The sequence below is a fragment of the Balaenoptera physalus genome, assembly GCF_965194825.1.
Source record: "Balaenoptera physalus genome assembly, chromosome: 4".
In the NCBI taxonomy this organism is placed as follows: Eukaryota; Metazoa; Chordata; class Mammalia; order Artiodactyla; family Balaenopteridae; genus Balaenoptera; species Balaenoptera physalus.
Window position 1 is genome coordinate 80,398,783 of NC_138891.1, and position 24,589 is coordinate 80,423,371.

Consider the following 24,589-nt stretch of genomic DNA (forward strand, 5'->3'; position numbering starts at 1 on the left):
TGTATTCTTCTATCTTTGCATTTTAAAATATTCATATGTTTAAGCACATTTTTGTCAGTCATATTACAAGACAAAAGTTAACCATTTAAAGTATTAAAATTTTTTCTCAGAAATTTCCATTGGCTTACAACCCTGTATATAGGAGATTAAGCCCTTGCTTTCTGCTACTCTGTATAAGTACCTGTCAATGTGAAGAGAATGTATCACTTTGACTTATTTTTAAGTATAATAAGTAAATAATCATGTGCTATGTTTTCATTCTATAATCCCTATCTTGGTTGTTGAAGACTTGAACATCTGGTATTTGATAATTAAATAGATATTACCCTTTATTAGAATATTCTTATTGTCCTGTTTCCTGTTTAGTAAGTTTAACACAATTTTAAAATGCATTAAGGATAGTTTGATGACTTTTTTCCCTCTGTTTTGGATTATACAGTCTTTTCCTTGTGATATTTCTCTGACCAAAGTAAAATTAGAAAATGAATACAGTTTTTAATGCAACTTAAGCTACAGAGTATTAATAAGCTTTTGTTTTCTTTTCTCTTCAGATGTATGGTCTGCAGGCTGTGTGTTGGCTGAGCTGTTGCTAGGACAACCAATATTTCCAGGGGACAGTGGTGTGGATCAATTGGTAGAAATAATCAAGGTGAGAAGATTGGATCAGAATTTTTGAACTGGAAGGAATCTTATTGCTGTTCTCTAAGAATCCATATCTGTCACACACTCATGAAAAACTGAGGAAATGGAGAACGTGATCTAAGATCACATAGCAAGTTCAGCTATGGAAGAAGTTTAAGAACCCAGCTTTTGCTTTCTAATTGAGTTATTCTCTTGTTATGTGACCCTAGAAAAGCTATTTTGGCTATCTGATGCAAGAAAGGGATATATCTGTTATTTAAAGTACTTAAAAGCAATAGATCACTAAAATGTATATAAACTGAATGAAAACCCAAGCTATGTCTATTTTTGTTCACCATGTGCTCTCTGCTCATAATACTCTGCTGAGCACATAGGAGATGCTTGTATTTAGTCAATATTTAAATATTTATAAAATGAAAAAATGAGTATGTATGACTAGACCACTTGATAGAAACAGAATTTTTACTTATAATTTAAGTAAATTTTTACTTATAATTTTATTTATTAGGTCTGTCAACACCTTTATTAACAACATCAGATCCAAAGTATTATTATTTTGGAATTCATATTGTCTCTTAAGAACAGCAGCACTGACATTTTAAAGTTTTTAATATTTGAGATCTTAAATAAGTTCTCACCCCCCCTTTAGTAATATCTAGTGTCTCTGTATTTAGACCACTAGATTGGTTGATTCTAAGGTTATAGTTTGTCCAAAGCAACAACACCTACTGTCTATTAGCCTTTATTCTTGATTTTCCAAATGTTTCACAGAAGTGGAAAATTGAAAATCTCCTTAGAGGTTATGTAGTCCAATTCTCCATCCAATGAAAGAAGCTTCTTAGTTACATTCCTGACATGACTTTTCAGTGTTTTCTTGAATACTTCCAACATCAGATCGCTACTTTGGAATGCAGCCTGTTCTGTATCTGGGCAGCTTGAATTTAGTGTTTATTGTGCTGAGCCTCAGCAGCTTTTTTATTTATTTATTTATTCATTTAAAAATTTTTTGTATTTTATATTGGAGTATAGTTGATTAACAATGTTGTGTTAGTTTCAAGTGTACAGCAACGTGATTCAGTTATACATATACATTATCTATTTTTCTAAATCTTTTCCCATTTAGGTTATTACAGAGTATTGAGCAGGGTTCCCTGTGCTATTCAGTAGGTCCTTGTTGGTTCTCAGTAGCTTTTTCTAGTTATACACAGGACGGTGATTAAGTTATTTTAAAATCCTTGTACTTCATTTATAAGAATATGTTACTTTTGATAAAATGATTTTGCTAGGTATCAGTGTGTGCAAGTGTGGTTGAAAACACCCATGTGTGATCAAGAATCTTCCTTACTATCTATATAATTTCTTATGATTTGCACTTGAGATCACTAATATTTTGCTGTCTTTTTTTAGTAACCATCTTTTAGTTTCAAATTGAAACTTTAAACTTAGTTCAACAGATCTACTTCCTTCCTGATTCCCACACTACACTCAGATCTAAGTTCAGATAGTTTGATTTCCTTGTTTCCTAAAAGCCTATGTATTCTTCATTATTATTCAAATTAGTATTCTAATACAGGAGTTGGCAAACTTTCTATAAAGGGCTAGATAAAACATTTTAGGCTTCGTGGGCTAAAATGAAAGTTAGGGATGTCTGAGATATATTGGATTGGGCAAAAAGTTTGTTCAGTTACTGAACACGTTGTTCAGTAAAGTTCTTCGTGAAAATGAAAAATGTGTCTTTTATTTGTACTTAAAACCGAACAAACTTTTTGGCCAACTCAATATAACAAAAAAACAAATTTCCACAAATTTTTCATTGATGAAATTCAAGTCTGCTAATTAGAGGAATGGATTTCTTTTGAGGGGGCTATAACATTTCTCTTAATTGGGGTTCAAAGTCAGTGTTTCGTATCATCAAATTGATTGCAAATGTTTATCTTTAAAATCAGTTCTTAGTTCCTGGGCCCTTCCTACATAAACAGAGATTGGGCCATAGTTTGCTGACCCTTAGTCAGTACAACCATTCAGCATTTCTTGTATCCCCAGGCTTTCAGTTGATGTGCTTGAGTTTACCATACTACAGTTCTCCTGGCGTATTGACATTCTATTTGTCAAATATGTTTAGCTTATTAGAACTGCGTCATTTCTCTACTGATTATAGTTTAGAACTGTGTGATGGTTTATTCTTTGTCATTAATTTTAATGAATTCATACATGACACAAATGAAATTGTTTAGGAAGCTGAACTGAGTATCTGTGATAAATCCTATATCTCATATCTTATAAACCTTTAAGTCCAGAGCTTATTTCACCACTTTTTGTCAGTCCTTGTAATATTGGTCTGTGCTTATTTAATTTTAGTAGAAACTGTCAGTTTGTTACTGATGGTTTAAGACTTCATTTTTATTTAGGGCTTATTTGTTGCAAGTTTGTCCATGATTAATTTGTTGTAGCAGGCCATCTCTAAAACAAAACCCTCTTTTCATTTATATGTTATCTTGTCATCTTGCATTTATACATAGTCATCACCTACTGAAGTTCCAAGATCACTTTCTATAGATGTTTTGAAGATGATATAATGGAGTTAACATCCCAGGGCAGTTTGGGATATCAAGCTTCTCAGTCCCTTTTACAGTTTTAAGCAGTACTACCCAGGATAAATGATATATCAGTATTAGTTTACCACCCATTTGGTGACCTAAAGTTATACATTACATTGAGGTTAATTAATAGACATTGTATTGGGAGGGGTGTGTATGTGTGTATAGTATAGCTCTAAATCTTATTGCATGGAGGTTAATAAACTTTTTAGGGATTTTGTGTGTTTGTTAGCTCTAAGTCTTGTTGATCCTGTCTGTGTATCTGTACTTTACATATTGAATATCTGTGATGTTTCATTGAAATAAGAACTCTTAACTAATTCTGATATAACTGTTCCAGTTTTCCTGATCTAAGTTGTATGTCAGAAAAGAGTTGTATAGGTTAACTTTCGAAGTTAAATGTATTAAGACATTTTATATTTTAAGCAAATATTGTCATTTCTGCTAATCGGGACTTCAAGAATAGATTTGAGTTTTCCGTGAAAAGTGGTCTCACAGTTGCCCAACTCAAGTCTCAGCTTTTTTGAGATGTTAGTCATGCACACTTAGTCCTTTCGGTAACTAGGGAATCTACGTCACTGTTCCTTTCCGCTCTTTCCATTTTCTCTCTTGAAAGCCTCATGGGTATTCCTCTGGAGTATCTGGAGGTAGCTGACGCAGCCCCCCACACCCCTGCCCCCAGTACAATAGGTACTCTTCTCTCTGATTTTGAGTTTATGCAAAAAGTGACAATCGTACAGCAAACTTTATAAATTTTAAATGGTAGAATTCCCTAATTATTTTATAAACTTTCTGAGCAGGGACTTTCTTTTATTGTTGTGTTTTATTTTATTTTATTTTATTTTTAAATTTATTTATTTATTTTTGGCTGTGTTGGGTCTTCGTTTCTGTGCGAGGGCTTTCTCTAGTTGCGGCAAGCAGGGGCCACTCTTCATTGCAGTGCACGGGCCTCTCACTATCGTGGCCTCTCTTGTTGCGGAGCACAGGCTCCAGACGCGCAGGCTCAGTAGTTGTGGCTCACGGCCTAGTTGCTTCGCGGCATGTGGGATCCTCCCAGACCAGGGCTCGAACCCGTGTCCCCTGCGTTGGCAGGCAGATTCTCAACCACTGCGCCACCAGGGAAGCCCCTGTTGTGTTTTAATATCCAAGGACACCAAAATAGTTTTCAGTAAGTATTTAAATTGAATTAATCTACTAGATCATTGTTCATTCATGAATTTGGAATTACCTGGGAATTAATAAGAAAAGTTAGTGTGATTGTTGTTGTATATGTTGTTTATTAAATTTTATTGGCTTGGATGTCCATGCCAATAATTTACAGAATGAGTAACACAGAGTAATATTTGAACTGAGCTAACTTAGCTTAACCTTAACCTCCCTACTTACCCTCAAATAAGGCTTTTGAAAAATATTTAGAATAAAATTAAAATACATCTTCAGAGTAAGTTAGAAGTATAAGGCAGAATGGAATTGAAAGTCATGAGAAATCATTTTTAAGCATGAAAAGCACTTAGCTTTCTGAAGTTGATTTCATACATAGGATTATCAGATCAGAATCTCATTATGCCAGTTAATCTCTGAGTATCAAAAAGTGCTTGGATTTTCAAAGCATTTGTAAACAGATTCTGTTTGGGACTTCTCAGATAATAAGATTTTTTTTCTTAAATTCTTCCTTAACGTACTAGTTAAAATACCCTTAAGAAATATTTGATGTGGTTTCAGATACCTGGATAAAAATAAAACATTTCGGGAGAACATCTGTCAGGAATTTCACAAACCATAGGTTCAGTGATATAGCATTGTCCTTTGGCACCTCTGCCATAAGTCATAGCAGTGGGGTTAAAGAGTCTTCTGAAGACTTGGAAAAGGTAGTATGTTTTAATGATGATTACTTTTTTATAATTATATATGCTATAATTTTATATGCTCAAAGCAGAAAATATACCCAGACACAAATGCAAAGAAAAGAACAAAAGTAATCACTTTCTGTTCTGGTACATCATGAAAAATAACTTCTGTGAATATTTTTATACACTTTTCTGTGCGTATGTATGTTAAAACAAAAGTGCCATCTGTTTTGTAGACTTTTTTTTACTAAATAATTAAATGTATTTCTCATGTGAAGAAGTGTATGTTGACTAACTGATTTTTTTAATGACTGCATAGATTCTATTGTAGATTCTATTCTGAATACATAATTGATTCTGAAAAGAATAATATAAAGTGATAAACTATTGCTTTTGAAAAGAAATTACATATTTAGCTTCTCAAAGATTTGATCATTAACATCCTTATATAAATGACAGAGGTCCCCAAAATTCCCCAGATGGATTGAAGTTGAAGCAGTCTAGGAAATTCTGGACCTGGGAATGCTGTAGGTTTTACTAATAGTTTCTTTCCCGCCTCCAAATTTTAAAATGTAAATTTCAAGTAAGGAAAGGCAAGCTTCAGTCCAGAGTTGAATTTTTGGATTAAAATATCACAGAACTTAATATTTGAAAGAAACCAACCATTCTGTAGAATTTCAAGTTTTAAATGTATTAATGTTCCTAGAGATATACTTTGATTTATTCCATAAACATTTACTTATGCTTTGTAATAATTTGACCATTTCTTTCTAATGGAAGAGCTTTAAAGGCAGAAGTAGTTAGAGTCCACCTCTAGATGATAGAATTTCTCTATAGCTTTCATAACTGTAGTAACTAGCCTTTTAAATGTGGATATATCTCTTTTAGAAAAACATGACATTAAACATATAGATCGTTTTTTTTTAATTTTTTATTTTTATAGTTGATTTACAACATTGTGTTAGTTTCTGGTGTACGGCAAAGTGATTCAGGTATACGTATATATGCATATTCTTTCATGTTCTTTTCCATTATAGTTTATTACAGGATATTGAATATAGTTCCCTGTGCTATACAGTAGGACCTTGTTTATCTATTTTATATATAGTAGTTCGTATCTGCTAATCCCAGACTCCTAATTTATCCCTCCCCCATTGGTAACCTTACCCCTTTGGTAACCATAAGTTTGTTTTCTGTGTCTGTGAGTCTGTTTCTGTTCGTAAATAAGTTCATTTGTGTCATATTTTAGATTTCACATATAAGTGATATCATATGGTATTTGTCTTTCTCTTTTTGACTTACTTCACTTAGTACGATAATCTCTAGGTCCATCCATGTTGCTGCAAATGGCACTATTTCATTCCTTTTATGGCTGAATAGTATTCTGTTTTGTGCGTGTGTAAATACGTACACCACATCTTCCACATCTTTTTTATCCATTCATCTGCTGATGGATATTTAGGTTGCTTCCATGTCTTGGCTGTTGTAAATATTTCTGATATGAACATTGAGGTGTAAAACATACTTAAATAATTTGTTATAAGGCAATTAAAATTACATAATTTCCCTTTTAAAATAACTTTACTAAGCTATTGTTTAATTTTCTCTTAGCAATAATTACTCAATTTAGATATTTGTGTAGATGGCTTTTACACAGGTAAGAACTAGTAAAATCTTATCTCTAGCAGAAACTTTAGAAATTTGAAAGTAAATAACAGATCCAAATAATCTTTTGATTATGTTATTATAGCTAAGTAAGTGGACTTCATTTCTTGTGATGCCTATCAGTAGAAAAAGGTTGAGCAGTGGAGAGTGGAATTAAGGAGAGAGAGGGAAAAAAGAGGATTTTCACTTTTTACTGTTCTGTGATGTTGATTTGTTTTTTAAACAATCAGCTTTTTGAAATCCCAGGAACTATGAAAAAAATAGATGTTTTCAGTTGTTTTGTGCCAGAATCTTTTGTTAGGAAACAAATAAAAACAGTTACATAGAGTTAAGAGAGCTGCATTTTATTACAAATGTCTGTCTAAATCATTGTTTTCCTGGTCTTCCAGTTTGACTGACGGCTCTTTGCAGTATAATTTATAGACAAATAGATCAGTGATTATCTGGCCCCTCAGAAGTCTACATTTTCAGATATTGGTAAAATACTGCTAATTATAAAAGCTACCACTCAGTGAGAACTTCCTCTGCACCAGGCACTGGGCTAAGCACTTTACATATATTACCACATTTAATCCTTACCTTAATCCTAGAAAGATGATAATGACAAAGATGAGTACCACCACTACTGTTATCTGGGAGGGGTTGGGTGGTAGGAAAATCCTGTCTGATTCATCTTTAGCTAAATTGGTGTACTCTATTCATGGTATTTTGTAGCTCTGGGGAAAACAATATGATACTTAATGTCAACTTGTTGTCTAGAACCCATTAATTTAGTATTTTTAAAGTGTGACCACAAAATAAAGGAAACAGCCCCTAAATCTTATTGTAATGAGTATACGAAATCAGTTTGTGATGTCTTTGGACTAGATTTAGTTGTGCTTCATCTAAAGCAATCAAGGTTGTAATAGTGGATTCCTTGCTTTCAAGTACAGCTCAGTGTCATTTTCATCATCTTTGTTTAGCAAATAGTTTAGCTTTCAGTTATCTCCGTATTATGAGTTGTTTAGCACCTGTGTGTGCACTCTCTCCTGTCTTAACATTTTCACCATTAAACAGTCTTTCAGATAGAGGTCTCAGATACTAACTAAATCAGAATTTAATAAGTATAAAATACTTTTTTTCCTAAGTTTTTTGACGGATCCATGACATATCTTTGCTAACATGCATTTGGAGCTTAATCATATGTTACCTGGTGATATTTCTTGTGCTGTCGTATTATAGAGCTCTTGTGTTGTTAACAGACTGCAGGGACAGCATGTTAAACTTAGTTCTCTCTCCTTTTTCCACTCTCCAGAACAAGTAAGTACACCCCATTACACATTGTGGTACAGATTTTTACTTGTAATGTATCAATATAGTATGCAATATATAAAAAAAAATTTATTGCTTTTTTCATTCTTGTATTATTGTTTAAATTTTTCTATGTTTATTACTGACTAGAGCAGCAACTTTTAGTAGCTTTTGGATCATGGACCTCTTTGAAAATCTGTTCATAGCAGTGGACTCTCCCCCAGAAAAATGCAGTCATGCCAGAGTTTTGCGTATGATATCAGATGAACTTTGGACTTTCTGAAGCTCATCCAGAATCCCTAGCTTAAATATCCCTATACTAGTGCAAGGAACTATGGTTACAATTTGTAGTAACTGCCTGCAGTATAAATATTATGTACATAATGTCAACGTTTTAAAAATAAGTGAATGAGTAAATGAGTATTAGAATAATCATTTTAATGTAAAACTCCTCAACTACATCTTTACATTAATATGTTGTACATAGACCAGAAGAAACATCAAGTTTTAAGTAACTACTATGAAATTTTACTGACTCTACAGTAATACTAATACTTGGTTAAATCTCTGTGCGCTTATATGTAAGTGTGCCCAGGCACAGAGAAGTTATTTCCTGGCAATGTGGTCTAGTTTAGCTTTTGACTTGAGAATAATGACATCCATTTGAAATCTTTAATTTCCCCAAAACAAGCAGTATAAAACTATTTACTAAGTTGCCAGGATATGTTTTATTTATGCAAAGAAACTTTTTTCACACAGACCTAAGTTTCATGACACTGTGACCTCAAAACTGTTGTACTGATAGTTATAGTTTACAACCCGACTCAGAAGACCATCCACAGAATTACTCTTTGTGGGATATAATACACTTCACGTATCAACTGCAGATTCTTCCACATGGTTGCATTTTGAGTTCTTTGGTGTGTTTGCTTAATTTCAGGGTCCAATATAAAGAAACACTGGAATCTTGTAGAGGGGCATTTATTTTGTTAAAAGCATACTGATTGACATTTCATATTTATAAAACATAATTTTTATTTTATTGATACATATATAATAGAAGGAAAACATGAAGAATATCTTGGCTTGTGGTGCTATGAAGAACTATAGTGTTAGTGATTCTCAAAGGAAGCAAGAGCTGGGTGACGTGTGTATAAAATGTTTACGTGTCTCAAAGTGGAGTGTGATTTTTAAAAGTTTGGGAAATACAGTGAGGTGTTTTTTTTTTTAAACCCAAGAGATTCTAATCCCACCCCTAGCCCCTTTTCTGTTTTGTACTCCTACCTTGAGCATACCACTATGGCTGAGATTCACCTAGGAAAAAAAAGGCCTTTGACTCCTGTGAATATGTATTAACCAAGAATGACTTTTTTACTTTATGTTGAATAATTTGCATAATCAAAACAGTAATCACCTTTTTCGGGGGGAAGGAGGGTACTTGTTGCCAAATATAAAATTTTATTCAGGAAGAAAAAATGAGAGTCAAAACAATCTTTAAAAAAAAGAGTAACGTCATACTTCCCATTTTTGAAACTTATTGTGCATATACAATGGAATATTATTCACACAAGAAAGAAGGAAGTCCTGCCATTTGTGACAACATGGATGGACCTTAGGGCATTGTGCTAAATGAAATAAGCCAGAGAAAGAAAGACAGCTACTGCATGGTATTCCGTGTGTGTAGAATCTAAAAAGAAAAGAAAAAAGTCAAGTCATAGAAACAGAGTAGAAAAATGGTTACCAGGGCTTAGGGAGGTGGAGGAAATGAGGAGAGGTTGGTAAAAGAGGACAGACTTTATAAGATGAATAAGATCTGAGGATCTGATGTAAAACATGGTGGCTATAGTTGATAACACTCTTAAATGTTCTCACCAAAAGAAGGAAGGAGGGAAGGAAGGGAAGAAAGTGTGAGGTGATGAATATGTTAATTAACTAGATGGTGGAAATCCTTTATATGTATATAAAATCACCACTGTGTACATTTTGTATGTCTTACAATTTTATTTGTCAGTTAAACCTCAAGAAAGGGTTGGGGGAAGTATAGTACTGACATGAGTGTAGGCATGTAGATCAATGGAGTAGAATTGAGAGTCTAGAAATAAACCTTTACATTTATGGTCCGTTGACCTTTGACAAGGGCAGTTCAACAGGGCAACAATAGTCTTTTTAACAAATGATATTTGGGCAACTGGATATCCATATGCAAAAGAATGACGTTGGACACCTACCTCTTACATCGTATACAAAAATTAACTCAAAATGGTTAGACCTAAACATAAGAGCCAGGACTATAAAACTCTTAGAAAGAAACATGGGTGTAAATCTTTGTGACCTTCAATTAGGCAGTGACTTTTTAGATACGGCACAAAAAGCACAAGTGACAGCAGAAAAAACAGATACACTGAACTTCATCAAAATTTAAAAATTTGTGTCTCAAAGGACACCATCCAGAAAATTAAAAGACAGCACACAGAATGGGAGAAAATTTTTGCAAATCCATATATATGATAAAGGACTTGTATCCAGAATAAGGAACTCTTACAACTCAATGATAAAAAGACAGCCCAATAGAAAAATGGGCAAAGGATCCAAATAACATTTCTCGAAAGAAGACATACAAATGACCAGTAAGCACACATACACAAAAAAGATGCTCAACATTGTTAGTCATTAGAGAAATGCAAATCAATACCATAATGAATACTACATCACATTCATCAGGACGGCTAAAATAAAGACAGACAATAACTAGTATTGGTAAGGATGTGGAGAAATTGAAATCTTCATACATTGCTGGAGGGATTGTAAAATGGTGTAAACAAAAAATGGTTTGGAACTTCCTCAAAATATTAAACATAGAGTTAACATATGACCCGGCAGTTCCATTCATAGGAATGAATTGAAAACATTTATCTACACAAAAACTTGCACATAAATGTTCATAGCAACATTATTTATAGCCAAAAAGTAGAAATGTTTCAAATGTCCATCAGTTGATGAATGGATAAAGAAAATGTCAGACACAAAAGACCACATGTTAATGTGATTCCATTTATATGAAATGTCCAGAATAAGCAGATCTGTAGAGACAGAAAGTAGATTAGTGGTTGTCAGGAATTGGGGAGTGTGGAAATGGGAGTGACTGCTCATGGGTGCAGGGCTTCATTTTGGGGTGATGAACATGTTCTAAAATTAGATAGCACTTGATGGCTGTACACCTCTGGATATACTAAAAAAAAATCAGTTCTATACTTTAAAGGGGTGAATTTCATAATATATGAAGTATATCTGAAAGATTTTTGTTTTGAAGACTAGAGTGAAGGCATCTATCTACCTACAGAACTTTTGGTCAGGTCGTGTTGCTGTTTTCACCATATTTTAAGAAAGGCAATAAACTCTGACCATAGTTTTGCAAAGGACTCAAATCAAGTTAAGTGACAGATGGCACAGGATTAAATGGAGTACAGCATGGACACATAAAGGGACCCTCCTGTACTAGTTTATCCCCTCTAGGCTGAGAAAATGCTTTAGCCAAATTGTTTAGTTGTGTTCAAATAACATGACAGCTTGATGCTCTTTTCTTCACTGATGTTCCTAATGGGATTTTAAGATTTGTATTGCTGCACTTTTTTGCCGGGGAAGGGGTGGGGGTGGGGTTCCTTGCCTTTTGGAAATCAGTGGAGAACCCTGAGAAGGAAACATTGCATACACCACCAAAAAAACAAAATTCTTATACCAAAATCTCACTCATATATTGTAAGAAAGAGGTAGATAGAAACTGGATAAAATCTGTGTCTCTTGAGAGTTAAATATTTTGGCTACCTACATCTAGTGGATTTAAAAAAGGAAAGCCTGTAAATTGTAGGAATATACCAGAGGACGTAGCATTTTATATCAATCCTGTGGAAGTGAAAATGTGTAGAAATGATTCCAGTGTCAATAGAGTACTAATATTTTGAAATAGAATAGCTCAGTAACATCTTTTCTAGTTTTCTAATTAGAGAAATTTGTCACATTTATGATATAGGCAGCCAACTTGACAGTTATGCAATTTGAATAAACATTTCTTTTATGCAGAAAGGAAATAAAGATGTTTAATTATTCAGCCATGCCACATATAACCCCTTTTGCTTCTGTGTTACACAGTTTTTATCTGCTTATTTAAAAAGCTTTGATTGAATTTATTATGTATAGCCTTGGTCATGTATCCTTTTAGTCTTTCAGGGTACATACCACGTTAACAACATGTTGATTTAGTGAACTCTCTGGGCTAGAACATAGAGGGTCTTTGCCCTCAAGGAGTTCAGAGACTCATTGAGGGGAGGAAGGGAACAAATGAGGGCAATAAAGTAAGGCAGGTATGATCCCAGAAGTCTGAGCAGAGTACAAAGGCAGGAGCATCCTATTTGGAGGTAAATCCTATCTGGAAAGACTTCATAGAAGAGGTAACTCTTGAGCTGACTCTTGAAACATGGAAAGATATTCACCATTTAGTGAAAGGACGGGAATGGAGGACATACGTGCTTAATTTGGACAAGGATGCTTAGTGAAGTCAGGTCTATTGTGTGTTGCTTTATGGTTTGAGCCTAAGGTTCTGAATGGTGGGGATAGAATATGAGTTTACCAGGAGAGAGAAGGCTGGAGCTGTGGGCAGTGGCCAGAACACATTAGTCTGTAAGCAGCTGGAAGCCACTGTAGGATTTTAAGCAGAGGAGTAACAGATTTCTAATAGAATTTCTTTTATTTCGCGTTTGCTTTAAAGGCTGCACATACAGGTCTATTGCTAAAGTTTGGCGACCTCTGGTGTTGAGCCATTAAAACGCAAAGCTGTGAAAGAAATGTATTTCAGAGCTTTTGTCAGATGATTCTTGGCTGTGTTTTATTTCTTTGAAGACATAATTCCTGACTTGATATTTATTGGTGTTAGCTAAATTTGCAACTAAATGAATGAAAAAAATGTTAAAACAAGCATGATGGGACTGGGTACAAATGAAATGATTGATTTAATCATAAGGGATGAATAGCATCGCCAAAGGGTTGTGACAGGCTAATCTCTGGTACTTTTGAGTCTTTCCACCACCTACTCCACATGATGTTCTAGGATAATGGACTTAAAAAATACTTTTTTGCAATAAATGGAAAGATCTTATTCTAATAACAGATAACTCAGAGTACACACTTCCCAGTGGTGTGATAATTTTGAACGTCCGCCCCTTTTATTGTGTGAGAGATATACTTACAGAAAAGTGCATAAAACATTACGTGCAGTTTTGTTTCCTTTAAGTTGTGGGGGACTCAGTTTTTAGGAAATCCAGGAATAATAATTATTTTTTAAGTGTACCCTTAGTCTAAAAGTTTTGGAAAAAAATTACTTTTCCACCTCTTAATATTTGGCGGAATCCTAAGACTTGTCTTGTGTCTGAAGTGATAAAGTCCACATCAAACATGCTTTTTCTTAATCTATAAAATGAAAAAGTTTTAGTATATGATTTCAGATTTTCCAAATATAAATCAGCTGAAATAAATCAGGTAGAAATACACTCTGAACCTAATAGAAACTTAACATAAAACTTAAAGATATACTCAGAAGTAGAAATGGGATAGTTGATTTATTTAAATGTTTGTGGTATTGATTGTAGATGGTGATGCATTCAGAATCTTGCTCTTCATAATCTGTCAGTTGTTTACCTTTTAGCCTTTAATGTTGCCATCCATCCATTTTCTAATCCTTATTTTCTGTTAGCACTCAACTGTTACAGTTATCCAAATCATGCTGTTCTCCACTTCGTACCTAGAGCGCATAGAATGTGCATCTGACTCGCTTGCTTCCTAGATTCCTTAAGTAAAATTAGCTCTTGCCTCTCCTTTCAGGATCCTTTCCTGAATCTTTTCCTTACTCCAGTGCATTGTTAGCACTTTCACCTTACCCATTATCTGTGCTTATTTTGTTGTACTGATCTTGGCTATTTGAACTTGATTTATAATGTACACGTCTCTCTGCCCTGGAGCTCCTTGAGCATAGGAACTTTGTTGAGTGAGTGACTTAAGGAGGCTGAAAAAAATTTTTAAATGCCTCTCAATTATGTCTAACCTTTGCATTCTTACATTCCTTTGCATCTTAACTCATACCTTTGCTTTCTTAAAGACTAAACATACTGTATATAAAATAATAATTCTGATTTTAGGGTTTGACAGACTCTGATAACTTTTAATGCTAACCTTAAGATAGCAACAGAAGAAGGATAAACATATGGTTGTATTTAGGGTAGTAACGTCATCACAAATTACATAATGGTCTGTTTTTTACTTTTTAAATTAATTTCATAGAGATGTTAATTTACATACAATAAAACGTAGCAACTTTAAGTGTACAGTTGAATGAGTTTTGACAAACATATAACCACTATCCTGGTCAAGGTTTAGAACGTTTCCATCAATCACCCCAAAAAATGGGGTGACCAAATGTCCCAATTTGCCCAGGAGTGAGGGATTTGTCAGGATAGTCCCAGGTAAACTGTGACAGTTGATCACCTTGTTTGTATACATTTGCAGTCTCCCATCTTCTGTTTCAGGTTACCATAGGTCTGCTTTCTGTCACTGATGATTAGTTTTTCCTATTCCAGAATTTCATATGAATGGAATCATACAGTATATATATATTTTTATATCTGGCTTCTTTAGCTCAACATCATGTTTTTGAGACTCATCCATCGTTTTATTTGTATTACCTATTCTGTTTTATGCTTAGTTGTATTCTATGCATATACCACAATTTGTTTATCCATTCACTTGTGGGTGGGCATTTGACTTGTTTTTTTGTTTTGGCTATTATGAGTAAAGTTTCTGTGTTTGTTTACAAATATTTTTGCAGACATGTGTTTACATTTCTCTTCAATAAAGAACTAGGACTGAAATTGCTGGTCATATGATAAGTGTATGTAAACTTTGTAAGAAATCATCAAACTGTTTTCCAAAGCAATTTCACTGTTTCTCACTCCCACCAGCAGTGTATGAGACCTCCAGTGGTTTACATTCTTACCAACATACGGTATTCATAATAATTTTAAGTTTAATCTTAAAATTGCTTTTATCATTCGGAAATGTCCCTCTTTGTTTTTGTTTAATTTCCTTGTCCTGAAGTCTACAATTTTCTGATATTAATGTAATAAGCACTCCGTCTTTCTTATGATTAGTGTTTGCATGGTGTATCTTTTTGCATCCTTTTACTTTTAATCTATGTGTCTTTATATTTAAAGTTCATTTTTTACAGACAATATATACTTAGGTCTTCTTTTTTAAATTGTCTGATAATTTCTACCTTTAATTGGAATGTTTAGACCATTTACATTCAGTGCAGTTATTAATATGCTTGGGTTTAAGTATTCTACCTTGATATTTGTTTTCTTTTTATTGTTCCTTTCTCTCTCTTTTTCTCTTTTACTGCTACCTTGTGGCTTATAATGAGTGTGTTTTATTTTCCCTATTGACTTTTTAAGCTATATCACCATGTTGCATTTTTTTTAGAGTTTGTTCTAAGATTGAAAATAGGCATCCTACTCTGTCACAGACTACGAATAATAATTTACCACTTTGCGTATAAAGTAAGAACCTTACAACAATGTATTTCCATTTTCCCTTCCTGTCCTTCATGCTCTTGTTGTCAGACATTTTTTACTCCTACAGTACTTTATTATTTTGCTTTAAACAGTTTTCTTCTAAAGCAATTTAAAAGCAAAGGGGAAATGTCATACATATAGCCTGTATTTACCATTTTTGGTGGTCTTTATTCCTTTGTATAGAGAGGAATGTCCATTTGGAATCCTTTTCTTTCATCCTAAAGTATTTTCTTGTAGTGAAAATCTCCTGGTGACAAACTGTCTTAGCTTTTGTTTGCCTAATAATGTCTTTTGAAGGATATTTTCACTGGATATAGAATTTCTTGGTTTCCAGTTTCTTGTTTCTTTTTTTAGAAAGGTCTCTATTTTCTTCTGGCTTGCATTGTTTCTGCTAAGTCAGCTGTCATTCTTATCGTTGGCTGTCTAAAATGTGTCCCTTTGTTTTGGGAAAGATTTTCCCTTTATCAGTGGCTTTTATTAGTTGATTGTGACTTGTTATGTTATTTTCTGTATTTATACTGCATAGGTTTCATTGAGATTTTCATCAAATTTGGAAAAATGTTGGCCACTGTTTCTTCAAATAGTTTTTCTACATCTTTCCCCCCATTACCCTACTCAGACTCCAAACACACGTACATATGTTTTTCTAGCCATTTTACCTCCATGCTTCAGCTTTGGTAGTTTCTAGTTTTTGTTTTTCTTTTGTTTTTTAAAGTTCACTGATTGTCTTCTGTGATGTGTTAGACCTCCAGGGAAATTTTCATTTCACGTGTCATACTTTTCAACTGTACAGTTACTGTGTGGTTTGTTGGGTTTTTTTTAATCCTCCATGTGTCTCCTCAATATAATAGCTGTCTTATAGTCCTTATTTGTCAATTCTGTCATCTCTGTCATTTTTGGATCTGTACCTGTTGACCAGTTTTTCCCCCCTCTTCTTTTTGGATCATATTTACCTTTTTCTTTAAAGAGTATTTTGTCAAGTTAGTTTTCTAGTTATTTACTCTAGAGAGCAATTCTAGTATCAGTTACTGAATAATGACTAGAAGGAGAAGTCCATGATAATTTTTTTTTTTTAAATAATGCAAGCCTTTGCATGACATTCCAAATTTATTGACCTACTGATGCCAGGTTATGCAGAATTGTACTATGTTATATAAGGCTTTTAGTTTACATTAGACCACCTTAAAGTAGTTATGGCTCCCTGCTAGATATGTACAATATTTATACCCAAAGCAATTCCATAACAATGGTTTCTGTAACTTAGGCCTTGAGATTAAAAATTCTAAGCAATAGAATTACTTATAATGTGCACATCCATGGGACTTGTCCATCATTTAACATTCCAATCTAAATTCTACATGTGTGAAACAATCACTAACATACAAGGTACTAAACTTACATGTTTGGTATTGCAGATATGCTTAAGCATGAGTAAGCATGGGATTTACAGTGAAAATCTACAGCTAAAGGAGCCTGAAAGTGATTTATCAAAATTGCTCAATTATTAAAAGCATTTTTACAAAAATTTATAAAATAAGTTTGAGATTTGTTACACTTTTTGATCTTGTTTAGACAAATAGATGCCTGTATTTCTTCATATTATTCTTCTGTTGCCTAAGATCTATAATCCATAAGTTAACAGTTCAAGATACTCCTTTTATTAAATTGATATAGTTAGATTTTACCATGATATAGGTAGATTTTATTTAAATCATGTTTTTTTTAAGTTGTCAAGAAAAGTCCAACTTTTTTGTTTAACTTTTAACTATAGCCTTGTGATCTTATAAAATCTAAATATATTCCACATGACTCCGAAGAATTCAGTTTTATTTTATGGTATAACCAATGGAGTTTAAGAAAGTGATTTTTTAAAAATTATTATTACTTTTAAAATAAATTTATTTATTTTATTTATTTAATTTTGGCTGTGTTGGGTCTTTGTTGCTGCACGTGGGCTTTCTCTAGTTGCGGCGAGCAGGGGCTACTCTTTGTTGCGATGGCAGTGCTTTTCATCGTGGTGGCTTCTCGTTGCGGAGCATGGGCTCTAGGCGCGTGGACTTCAGTAGTTGTGGCTCGCGGGCTCTAGAGCGCAGGCTCAGTAGTTGTGGCGCATGGGCTTAGTTGCTCCGCGGCATGTGGGATCTTCCCGAACCAGGGATCCAACCCATGTCCCCTGCATTGGCAGGCGGATTCTTAACCACTGCGCCACAGGGAAGTCTCTTTAAATTATTTTTTAGAAACCTTTTCTTGTTCCTGCCCTTAATATTAGGTAGACCATTTTAGGGAGTCAACTACACATGCATTGAATCCCTTATTTACCATTGGCAGACTGTAACTCTGAGAAGTCTGTTTACCATAGTGAACGTTAGGTTTCTCTTAAGTGTGAAATGGGGTAATAGAGTATCTGTAAAGTTTAAACGAGAAAAGAAAATTAATATACCTAGCATAGAGCTCTTAATACTGGTTACTTAGTAAACATTTCTTCTTTTTGTTCTCCCGTTTCCTTCACTGATGTACCTTTTAAAAGGAGAACTTATGTATGCTGTCTTTACTTGCTCATTTCAGATGATTATAGTCTGCTTGCTCTTCTCACGAGTGACCTCACCAAGGTCAGAAAGGAAGTCTTCATGACCAGCATCAGTGAACACCTTTTGGGCTTTGTTTTACCTGGGCTCGTTGTGTCAGATACCCACCTCTCAGTCCTTTAAGTGTTCACTTTCCTTGTCCTCCATGGTATCATCGTCTGTAGGACCTGTTCCAGTCTCTTAGGCTTCTGTCTCAACCTTCTTTTTAAATTTCCCTTTTTCCATATATTCGTGTCTTTTGAGTCCCCATCTTTAGCACTCTTCTTCTTCAACGTGCTTTGCCTCTTACTCTCACAACCACCTAGCGTCTGTGCATCAGGTACTACCAAAGCTGTTTTTCCATCCTCAAGCTCACTTCTAAATGATATACTTAATATCCACCACTTGGTGGAGAACTCCAGGTTCTTCTTGAATATCTTAAATACTGTTTTCTCTTCCAGCTCTGTTCCTTCATACTTAATAGCATCAAAATTTTTCACAACTACCAATATTAAAAGCTGAAATTGTCTGTCCTCCAACCAAGTCAATAAACAGATTCTTTCATACCATCTCCTAAAATTGGTTTGCCACTGATGAGATTTAAATTTTTTTTTTAAGATTTGTCTTTCTTTCTTTTTTTTAAATTTATTTATTTTATTTATTTATTTATTTATTTATTTATTTATTTATTTATTTATGGCTGTGTTGGGTCTTCGTTTCTGTGCGAGGGCTTTCTCTAATTGCGGCAAGCGGGGGCCACTCTTCATCGCGGTGCGTGGGCCTCACTATCGTGGCCTCTCTTGTTGCGGAGCACAGGCTCCAGACACGCAGGCTCAGTAATTGTGGATCACGGGCCTAGTTGCTCCGCGGCATGTGAGATCCTCCCAGACCAGGCCTCGAACCCGTGTCCCCTGCATTGGCAGGCAGACTCTTAACCACTGCGCCACCAGGGAAGCCCAGATTTGTCTTTCTTATGTTGTTTTTTTGTTTATTTGTTTGTTTTAATATTTATTTATTTATTTGGCTGAGCCAGGTCTTAGTTGCGGCACACGGGATCTTTAGTTGTGGCATGCGGGATCTAGTTCCCTGACCAAGGATTGAACCCTGCATTGGGAATGTGGAGTCTTAACCACTGGACCACCAGGGAAGTCCCGAGATTTAAATTACGTTCTAGCTCTGCTTCTGATTAGTTCTGACCTCTGAAAAGTTGTTCTTTCTGGGCCTCAGTTTTTCTCATCTCTAAAAATGTTTAGACTAGATTAGAGGTCAGCAACTGGGCCCAGGGACCAAATTAAGTCTGCTGCCTATTTATTTATGGCTGCTTTGTGCTACAGTAGTAGAGCTGACTAGTGACAGAGGCTGTATGGCCCACAAAGCCTAAGGTATTTACTCTCTGGCCCTTTAAAAAAAGTTTGCTAATCCCTTGACTAGTGGATCTCCCATCTACTTTTCATCTCTGTTAGCCAGCCTGGGGAGAATGTGCTTTCAAGATTTAAAAGTGAGAAGAAAAAGAGTAGAAAAATTATTATAGTAGTTGAATATTTGGCAAGAGAAATTAAACATAGAACAGACTGTGACATTGGAATTTCGCTTTCCCCATCTAATGGCGTTAGTGATTCAAGGTCATGTGGCAGTAACAAAGGAGTAAGGAGATCTCTATTGCCACTTTGTGGTAACATGCTAGTTTATTTGCTTAATTGCTTTTAAATAATTGATAGTGAATATATCAATGATTCCATTTACTAGTTAGTAATTAAGTTTCTTAAAAGTCACAAATATCCACATTTTGAAGGTAAAGAACACAGTTAAACTGACCACTAATAAGAAGTATAATTAAGAATCTTTTTTATATCATAACTATTCATCAAAGCAGATTATTTCCCATTGTGATAAAAGATTTTTTTCCACATCCATGCACCTGGTGTATATCGAAGGAGAATTCTAGGTATGTAAAAAATGCTTAGATGAAAATGCCAGAAATATTGAACCTTAGTTAATTATATGTATGCTGACATGTACTAGTGTCTGCAACTGACTTTCAAATGCATCAAAAAATAAGGTGGATCGATATATGGATTGAGGGGTGGAAATGTGATGAAACAAATACGGTAAAATATTAATCATAGAATCGAGGTGGTATAGGCGAGGGCATTTTCACTATTTAAGAAAAGGTGCAACTTTTCTCATGTTTCAGATTTTTCATGTATAAAATTTTGGATAAATGTTTAGATCTAAGTGGTTGTGAGACAGTGAGTTTAGGGAGAATATGGGAGTTACTACACATATGCACACATACAGTATACCTTCTTGCTTTCACATAAAGTAAATTATTAAAATTTGTATGTTAAGCAAACCTTTTGTACATGTCATAAGTTTCTCAGCTGTTTTAGTGTATATTTCACAGATTTACTTCCTCTGGGAATATTCATAGGCTATAATAAAAAACATAAGAATTGAAACTTCAAGGAGCATCCTGCCTTTTAGTTATATAGTGTGTAAATATGGGACAGTCAGCCAAATGGCTGATAAGTTCATGTGATCTGTGTTCATACAGTAAAAAAATGTATTTACTAATAGATAGCATACAACGCTCATTTCTTTTGGCATTCTTACCAGCTTGTAGGGAGTTAGGACCATGCCTTGTGTTAACAAGGTATTGAATAAATATAGGGAGACTGTGCAAAAAATACTCACTGATTTGAGAGTGGGCATTTCTTAAGTGTCATTTTGTTTATTGTGAAACATATCGTAATGCTCCTCCTACATCCTTTCTAGTAAGCTAAATAATCTATACTTGATTTTTCTAATGAATATTCCAATGCTTTTGATTTGGTTTTACTATGTAAACTAAAATATAGTTTAGTGTTGCCTGTTTTTAAACTTTATATAAGGCAGTTATACTATATGTATTCATTATTGAGTGAAAACTCACCACTGCGTGAGATTCATCCATGAGGTATGTGTAGCTCTAGTTCATTTATTTTCATTGCTAGTTAGTATATCATTGTATGACTATACCACAATTTAGTTTATTAATTCTACTTTTGGATTTTTGTTTTTGCCTGCAATATTATATTATTACAGACTACATATATATATTACAGACTATATATATATATATATATATATATATGGAAAGAGATTCTCTAGGTTAGAGTATATGCCTTAAAATGGAATTAGTGGGTTGTAGCATCATTGAAGGTATGCATTTCATTTTTTAAAAAAATACTTATTTATTTATTTGGCTGCATTGGGTCTTAGTTGTGGCACACGGGATCTTCGTTGCGGCATGTGGGATCTTTTGTTGTGGCACGTGGGGTTCTCTCTAGTTGTGGCGTGCAGCTTTTCTCTCTCTAGTTGTGGCACTCGCACTCCGGAGCGTGTAGGCTCTGTAGTAGTTTGTGGCACGCGGGCTTAGTTGCCCCACAGCATGTGGGATCCTAGTTCCCTGACCAGGGATCGAACCTGCATCCCCTGCATTGGACCACCAGGGAAGTCCCTGAAGGTATGCATTTTAAATACTCATTTTTTTTCAAGTCATTGCTGTTTTTCTTTAGCACTTAAAAAAATCTAGTGGAGTTGCATTTAGGAGGTAGAATTATCGATAAGTTCACTCTCCCTTCTTTTTCACTGTTTTCCCCATTACATGTTACACATGTACACCCTTCATCAAGGGTCTAATTTAGAACATAAGTGCTTGCTTTATTATTTAAAAATAAAAACTTCTATTTTTCATATTTTAAGTATAGATAGCTCCTGACTTTTAAATATCTGATAGTTACAGCTACAAAGATCAGAGATTTCCCTTCTCAATACACCTTGCTTCGCTCTGTAAAGCTGGAATTCTACTACAAGAAGGAAATGAAGTTTATAAATATTTATCACCTCTAAAAATGTCCTAGTACCTCTTTGTAATACTTGCCTCCAGCTCCTCATAACCATGGATCTTCTTTCTGTCACTGTAGGCAGAAAATGTTCTAGAATTCCATATGAATTAAATTATACAGTAGGTACTTTTTTCGTCTGCTTTTGCTCAGTATAATTATTCATCCATGTTTTTATTATTATTATTATTATTACTGACTAGTATTGCATTGTATTAATATACCACTATTTGTTCATTCACCGTGTTGTGGACATTTGAGTTATTTCCACTTTCTGGCAGTGGCAAGAAAGATGCTATGCACATCAGTATACAAGTCTTTGTATGGACATATGCTTTTAATTCTCTTGGGTAACTACCTAGGAGAGGGAATGATGAGTATAACTTTTTTACAATTCCACCAGCACTGGATGAGAGTTTCACTTGCTCTACGTTCTCAACAAGACTTTGTATACATAGTCAGTCCTTTTAATTTTAGCCGCCTTAGTAGGTAGTATCTTGTAGTTTTAATTAGCATTTCCCTAATGATCAGTGATATTGAGCATCTTTTAATGTACTTATTTGCCATCTCTGTGTCTTCTGTGAAGTATCTGGTCATATCTTTTGCCCATTTTTATAGTGTTGTCTTTCTGTTTTTGAATTATAAGAGTCCTTGTATATTCGAGATAGAAGTCCTTTGAATATGTTTTGCAAATGTTTTCTCTCAGTCTAGCTTACCTTTTGTTTTCTTAAGAGTGTCTTTTGAAGAATAAAACTTTTAAAATTTTGATTGTTCTGCAAGTTTTAATGAAGTCTACAGAAGTAGAAACAACAACAAAAACCTAAAATTCTTACTTTGCCCTGATTATTCACCACAAATCAAGTACTTATCATTACATTCTACTCCTTCTGCACAACTATCCTTGAATTGTAAATGACTTAACATTTTATTTTAACAAACTTGTTTTATATCAGGCCCTAGAGTTATAACGATGGGTAATAAAAGTCATCTTTCTTCAAAGTACTCATTTTAGTATTCAGTGTTTCTTCCCATCATCTGCTTTGTGCACTCAGGTCCATATACTTTCCTTTGTCTGGTGCCTAATACAGCTCTGGAGGCAATGAAGTACTCGATATATTTTCATCTTGTATTATAGTTAGACTTTTTTCCACACACAAATAACTAAGTTTATCATAGCAGGAAATCTCTTGTTCTTTGTATCCTTCATATACCATAGTGTAGTTCCTAGTACACAGGGACACTCACTTAATATTCAGTGATTGAATGGAATTATTGATGACCATGTTTGACTAAGATCCTCCTAAATATCAATAGTTTATTAATAATAAAACCTTTGGCTCACTTTACTCAATGAATAAAAGATGCTCTCATTTCAGATGCCATCATTGCAATAGATTGTTTTTCTAGAGAGAACGAGGATGCCTGATTTTTACTTGAATATTTTTGAGTGATCTTTCTTTTACAAGCCTGATTTAACATTACTATTATCATAAATGTCTGTATACGGTAGTATAGCATGGGTTCTGTAGTCAGTTAGAAATTAAAGTCTTTTTATAAAGTCTGCTCTGTTTAATGAGCTATGTATTTTATAACTTTGGAATTCCTTTTTCCAGTAAAACCAGTGCATTAAGACATAAAGACTATATTTGTAAGTATATAGAAAAATATGGCAATAACTTGCTTTCTTTATCTAGGTCCTGGGGACACCAACAAGGGAGCAAATTAGAGAAATGAACCCAAACTACACAGAATTCAAATTCCCTCAAATTAAGGCACATCCTTGGACTAAGGTGAGTCAAAAGAGTTTTTTAAAAAGCACATTAACCAGTAGTTAACTAGAAGTTGGATTTCTCTTTGTTCTTAAAGTAAACTATTTCGAGACTAGATGGCTGCCAGAGTACAAAGTACAATAGCACTTCTGCACGTAAAGATAATTAGATAGCTGTACTTCAGTGTTTCATTGACCATATAGTTTCATCCCCACTGACTTCCTGTAGAAAGTTTCCAGCCTGGGTTTTTATTTGTAGGATGAGGACAGTACATATACATAGCATTCAAATAAAGAATTTCATTAGGAGCAGGATCTTATATATAAATTTTGACTACTTAAAATTCAGAAGTAATTTCTTTACACAGAAGTGTTTATTATTAGTTCAGTATCATATAGCATATGAAAATATACATTTTATATATTGTTATTTTTTAAACTGTTAATATATAGACCTTATTATAGATGATATTTTGTGTTCTTTTGTTTACTTTCCTATTGGTGTTTTGGGAGCAGGAATAAAATGAAGATTTGATCATACTAGTAGTATACATTGAAAGCAATTAATATGTCAACAGCGTGTCACTAGCCATTGGAAAAGCCTAACCTCAACATTTAGACGGAGCCAATTCTAAGAGCCATAAGTACTAATTTATGAGAAGACTTTATTTTTTGCTTTGATACTTAATTGAAATGATTCTAGAGAGATTTTATTA

General features: G+C 34.1%; 1 protein-coding gene across 6 annotated transcripts in view; it reads left to right on the plus strand.

The window, feature by feature from the left end:
• The window catches only part of GSK3B (glycogen synthase kinase 3 beta), a 206,145-nt gene that overhangs the window by 136,509 nt on the left and 45,047 nt on the right, over window positions 1–24,589 (plus strand). For all 6 annotated transcript variants that reach the window (XM_082460066.1, XM_082460065.1, XM_082460063.1 and 3 more), the window contains 2 exons: window positions 552–649; window positions 23,800–23,895. In XM_082460066.1, the coding sequence (XP_082316192.1) occupies window positions 552–649; window positions 23,800–23,895 (194 nt within the window). The remainder of the gene's footprint in view (window positions 1–551; window positions 650–23,799; window positions 23,896–24,589) is intronic.